Source organism: Vicia villosa, linkage group LG2, assembly GCF_029867415.1.
Source record: "Vicia villosa cultivar HV-30 ecotype Madison, WI linkage group LG2, Vvil1.0, whole genome shotgun sequence".
Classification (NCBI taxonomy): Eukaryota; Viridiplantae; Streptophyta; class Magnoliopsida; order Fabales; family Fabaceae; genus Vicia; species Vicia villosa.
In genome coordinates, this window is record NC_081181.1 from 197,587,214 (window position 1) to 197,593,279 (window position 6,066).

At 34.8% G+C, this 6,066-nt stretch overlaps 1 protein-coding gene across 1 annotated transcript; it reads right to left on the reverse strand.

The window, feature by feature from the left end:
* Nucleotides 1-2,625: 2,625 nt before the first annotated feature.
* On the reverse strand, nt 2,626-5,575 carry LOC131647862 (outer envelope protein 39, chloroplastic). Its single transcript, XM_058917681.1, has 11 exons — nt 5,347-5,575; nt 5,171-5,237; nt 5,030-5,065; nt 4,633-4,777; nt 4,302-4,460; nt 4,130-4,200; nt 3,968-4,046; nt 3,710-3,825; nt 3,434-3,581; nt 3,139-3,208; nt 2,626-2,985 (listed from the first exon to the last, which is right to left on the reverse strand). The coding sequence occupies exons 1-11, from the start codon at nt 5,378-5,380 to the stop codon at nt 2,828-2,830; spliced, it is 1,083 nt and encodes a 360-aa protein (XP_058773664.1). The 5' UTR covers nt 5,381-5,575; the 3' UTR covers nt 2,626-2,827.
* Nucleotides 5,576-6,066: the final 491 nt, after the last annotated feature.

Sequence of the window (6,066 nt, forward strand, 5' to 3'; positions counted from 1 at the left end):
TGCCTCGATTTAATTATCTTTCATCTAGAGAGTATGAATGACGACAGTCCTCATATAATCGTGATGATAGATAATTAAATACAAAGGACCCAATTTTGTCCTTTGAATGAAATGGTCGATTTCCTTATTTGTGGATTAAAAGCTGCAATGGAGTATTGGGGTCCGACTTAGGTAAATGTGAAGAAGGTCAACTAGGACATATTTCCGAGAAAGTTAACTTGGAGAACATTCCTTGGGATACTTCAAAAGACTAATGGGTTCTGGATTTTTGCAGAATAAATCATGCAACATCTATCGATACTCTGACTCAAAAGGGAGTTACATAAATCAAACATAGTGGGTTCTTGATTATCACAAAATGAACCAAGCGGTATCCGGCGATACATCAGATATCTTCTAGACAAAAAGGTAAGTTTTGGATTCTCACAAAACAAGCCAAGACCTTCTCCTTTGCTCCTACTTACATCATAAATCATGGATGCAAGTTTTTTCCTATTAAAGCCAGTAAGAGCCATTTCATGTTCATCAAGAGGTTTATCAGACAATTTTTTATTAGAGTAATACGGTCTCTTTCTAATTCTTCAATTTTATTTTGAAATAAATTTAATTCATCTTTTAATATATCATATTGCTCTTTCACAATTTTCATGTGTAAGGCTTTTCTTGACAATGACCCATAAGGTCTTGAATGAAGGTAATTAAATTAGAACAAGATAGTTTAGAAAATATATCATCTTCTCTTCAGAATCTAAACCAGAACCTGAGTCAAATTTTGTGTCAGAAGATGTAAGATCCATCAGAGCTAGACTGACTTCTTCCTCATCTTTGTTAGAATCTTATTCTTTGTAAAGTTCATCGCATGTTGCCATGAGATTCTTCTTGACCTTGTTTATGAAGTTGTCCTTCTGATAGCTTCCTTTTTTTGGATTGTCCTTTCGTAATTATGGAAAATCAAAAATGAAGTGACCTGGATTCTTGCAATTAAAGCATTCCTTCTGGTCATCATTCTTATCCATGGAACCAGATCCTTTGAAGTCACTGCTTCTTCCTGAGAATTTTCTGTTCTTCTTATTGGCCAGATACTGAAATTGTTTGATTATGAATGTCATCTCTTCATCATCTAAATCTTCTTCAAAACCTCCTACATAAGCAGCTTCTTCATATTTCTAGACTTGAGGGGACTTGACAAGTTTGTCAACAAATTCTAGACAAAGAGACTTGGATTTATTTGCAGGTTCATCTTCAACCGACTTCATCTCATGACTCTGGAGATTACTTATCAGACTTTCCATACTTATTGTATTCAAGCCCTTGGCTTCTTGAATAGTTGTCAACTATGGTTTAAACAGGAGTAATTCATTCCTCTTGCACTTCCAAGAAATTTCACTATAATCACTTCTAATTACATTTGCTTAAGCACACAAGCAAGAAACTTCAAATGTTTAAACACACAAGTAAGAGACTTCTAATGCTCAAGCACATAAGCAAGAGACTTCAGATGCACAAGCAATAAGAAAGATACTTCTAACAATCTTATCTAACAGATGAAAGATTATTTAAGACTTACACTTAATATACAACCAGGGGTGTAAGCAAAATACAACACAAAAAGACTTAAGAATTTCTAAAATATACAACTGTTAAGAAATTCTAAGTTGAACTAGTGTTTTTTGTTTTGACAAAGTAACATCTTTTTTGTTGTCAAAGTTTAGTTTTCTTAGTTTGACGGTTTTCTTCAAGTCATCAGCTTCTTATATAGAGGAACAAAAAAGAGTTGTTGAAAAGCTAGGGTTAGCACAAATGAGTCTTGGATAAGCTAGATCAGAGACGTTGGAGTACTTCCTAATATGGTTAATGACGTTGGAAGGACATTTGAAATTCCTTTGCTTCAAGAGGAATTATTTGTTGCAATCCTTTTGTCTTTTGCAGATTTCTGCTTAAGTCTTCATGTGATCAGAAGAAAACAAATTGACCTCTGAGTCTGATAGTGACCTATCAAATTCTTCTTGATCCTTGAGCTTGATTGACTTTAGAATTTGAATCTCAGGTTTTGATCATTTGGAGTTTGGGTCTTCATAGGTTGACTTTCTTTAAAGTCTGGTCTTCAGAAGTTGACTTTCTTCAGAATCTGGAATCTTTAGAGTCTGGTCTTCAGGTTTTGATCCTTCAAAGTCTGCATCTTTCAGCTTTTCTTTAAATGTTTTTTTAGTATTAGAACTAACTTTGTATCAGAAACACCCTACTCCCCGTGCTTAGCAGCAAAAATATCATACTACAACCTCAACTCTCTAGAGATTAGCATCTAGCGACATTTACCTAGCAATGCTAGATTAAATAATCGGAAATCACTAACCCCCAACTTCCTTTCCTCTTAGGTTTTGCAAATGGAAGTAAAGATCAATTTGAAGTCAAGTCCTCCAAACTCTCCTTACAAAATCTCAACAGATGTCAGAGGTCATGGTCTTAAAGGTTGTGATTGTGAACCTGTATAAATCTTTTGAAGTACTCTCTCACAGAAAAGAAGGAATTTTTCAATTGGCATGTAATTGTTTTCTATTTGCTGTCACTGGTTTGCGTCAGTGTTGCTAAAAAAGTTCTGACAGGAGCACAAATTCTCTAATGTAGTGCATACTAAACTTGTTTATTTTTTTATAAACAAAAAAATTCTGATGGTTACAATGATGAAGAATTTAAAACTAAATAACTTATATTGATATAAACTGATGACAAAATATTGCAGCATCTGTAGCTTTACCATTCCATCTTCTATAGAACTTTGTAATAGGATGATAAACTGCAGAGAGAATGACTTTTTCTTGTTATAATCTCATGAACCAAGATTGCTGAGGCCAAAATAGAAAGTTCCCTGCTTAAATGCATTAATAGCATAATCAAGTTGAAAATGACCAAACTGTGATTTAAATCTAAGTCCACATCCCATTCCAACACCAGATCCTGGTTTACCTTGCCTTAAAGCTGGATTTCCTGAATTTCCAAGAGATTAACAGCATGAGAGCGCATTCGAAATGGTTTTGGCATAAAGACTAAAAAAAAATGTGTACCAAGCACAATAAACATGATCATGTAGATCAATTTAAGAGAAAAAATTGCAAGTTTTCAACGCAAGATCTTACTCACCAGGTACAAGATAACCAGACCGCAAATCTGTTCCACAATCCATGAAAACTGCACCCTCCACCACCTTATTCTATAGTAAAAAATGTAAGAAAAAATGTAAGGAAATTAAAAAGACGAATGCGCACGTGTTTAACAATGCTTGTCTGCTTTCATTTCCAGAGGCCGAAAGAAAAAAATTGATTGGTTTAAATCATTCATACATATCATGTGCTAAACATTCATCAAAACCAGACATGACCTCATGTATCATGCAACTTTACATTATAGGATTGTTGATTATAAAATTATCCCGTACCAAAGGGAGGGTCAGTTCACTATTAGCTACCAGACATGATCTCCCAGATCCGACAGCTCCTTCACCGTACCCTCGAACACTCCCTAGCCCTCCAATGGAAAATGCTTGGTAAGGAGCCATGTCCCCAACGATCGAACCGCCTGTAAGTCTGACAGAACAAGAAAGAATATAATCACACAGTTCAATGTTTATTGAGCCGCAAAAAGAGGAGATGAAAATATGGTAACTCGATTTCAAGTTGAAACGAGGGGATCTGCGAAGCAGCAAATTACCAACCTTGTCAAGAGAAGTGTTGGTCCAAGTTTGATTCCTTTCGAAGCAGCAAATTTGAATCGGTTGAAAATTATCATCTTTGAAAGAACTGGAATACCTTGTTCTATTTGAAGATTAAACTGAAAAAACCAGGCATTCAGTCAGTGGAATCAATGCATAAAACGACTATTTATATTGGTGATAAATTCGTTCACATAAACTACTTTGGTTGACAAAATAGGAACTAGAAAACTAACTGGAAATAAGAATATAATTCATTACATGAAAACAGCTACGATCGTTTGCATTTGCAAATCGAGATTCATGCTTTAACACTACCATACTGTCATGTGGACGGCCACTGCAATAAGCAACACATATCATATCATCAAATCAAAATCAGTTCGACATTTAGAAAACTGCAATATTAAAACCCTCGGTTACCTGTAAGTCAAAGCAAACCCATCACAGTCCCTACTTATACTGCATCCATCATCGTTAAATGGGCGAACATGCTTCACGACAGTTCAAAATGTTAGTTTCTACTTTCTACTTTGTCTATAACCAAAACAAAAAACTCATGCAAACTGTGCTTCACGAAAAAGACAACACGAACCTCAAATTTGATGCTGGATGTGCTGCTCCACTTTGAACTCACGGGTTCCTTCAAGTCCATTCCGACTGATAATCTAGATAAATTTACACCTCCACTTCCCGAGCGGGAGAAATTGTTTAAAGGGATACCATGGGTTCCAATCTCCGGTGAAAAAGAATGCTGCAAAGCGTAAAATGACGGACACAAGTAAAATTTCACCCAAATTTTGTGTTTCACAAATTAAATGGCTTAAATAATATTGCTTGAAATCGTCTAATGGCCACAAAGAAAAATCCTTTGAACCATAAGTTTATTGCACACCATTGTTTGGCATAAAAAGAACAAAACCAACCTGCACGACAAACGACTGGTGAGCACGACATTCTTGCCGCGGCCTTCTATACGCGATTAAGATATTTGAATCATACAAACCCTTGTCCAATGAAACATCAAGCTTCTCACTCCCACCAAATAAGTTCGGATGCTTGATACAGAGACTAATCATGAAAACAAAATAAAAGTTTATGTATCAGTTACTCATTCACACAATTCCGCGAAAACCAATACCCTCTTCAACCTATGTAGCACCGATACTTCAGATAAGTGTCTATTTTCAACTATTCTATTTTTCTCAAATCATTAACGGTGTCAGTGTTATGTCTGGTGTTTATGTCTGGTGTCTGTGTCAGTGTTTCATAGCCTTCAACAATCCAATGCACATCACAAAATAATTTAACAGAGAATCTTACCTCCCAATTACTAGTGAAAGAGGATTATCAGCACTACTGTTAAAGAAAAATGCAAAAGAATATTAATAATATATAGAAACAAATAAAAATATATAATTTTTTTTTTGGTGAAAATAGAAAATGAATTGAGGTGAAACCAACCTGAAGGTATTGAGCATCAAAGAAGTACATAGTTTGTGAGTAAAATCAACATTAACATCAATCTTTGCTGCAAAACCAAAAAAAAAACATTCAATAGTAAAAACTAAGGTTTTTGAAATTGAGAAAACAAAGCAAAGAAAAATGAAAGATTAGAAAATTGAAATCTAATTTCTAACCTTTGCCAGCATGGATGCTCTTTTGAGCTCCCATCGCATTAAAAACGCATCAACCATTAAAGAAACAAATTCTGAAAAATCTGAAGTAACGTAAGAGGTTTGTATGTTTGATGGATTATATAGAGTGCGTATGTTGGAGACAAGACAATGTTGTGTTGCTTTAAGTTTCGTAGTTATTCGGAAACGGAAACGGTTCTGCGTGTGTGCGTGTGTGCGTGTGATTATTCTGTTCTTAGCTTTCAACTTCTGTTATCCCTTTTGCTTCTTTGCACTCCACACACACCCATCGCATTGCACGTGACATCGCAATGAGTGGTAATTGGGCCTTCTTGTTGTTATGATGTGGCCCAAATCTTATTTAGTTAGAATTTAGATAGTTATTGGCAATTTCTATTATGGGATGCACCTTTGAAAACTCTAAAATATCTTTGAGTTTATTTAGAGATACATCTCTAAATGCATCAAATATTATTTTTTGTTTAAATTTATTTTGGAGATGCGTCTCTGAATAAATCCAAGATAAATTCACATGTACATCTTCAAAAATACTATTTTCATTTAGAAAAAATTTTTTTACCACTCAGTGATATTTTCATAAATGTATCTCCAAAAGGGTTCAGCAGAAACTTGAATATATGATCACCTTGCATGATTATCTTCCTCACTCTTTAAACTCCTCCATAACCCAAAAAACCCTTAAAATCATTATCAATCAACTTT

Bases quoted from the DNA above. Each gene is read 5' to 3' on its own strand.
- LOC131647862 (XM_058917681.1), bottom strand. From the start codon at position 5,380: ATGGGAGCTCAAAAGAGCATCCATGCTGGCAAAG. The intron at 4,461-4,632 runs GTTGGTTTTGTT...TACGCTTTGCAG, and splicing joins ACCAGTCGTTTGTCGTGCAG to CATTCTTTTTCACCGGAGAT. The intron at 3,582-3,709 runs GTTGGTAATTTG...TTGTTCTGTCAG, and splicing joins CCAACACTTCTCTTGACAAG to ACTTACAGGCGGTTCGATCG.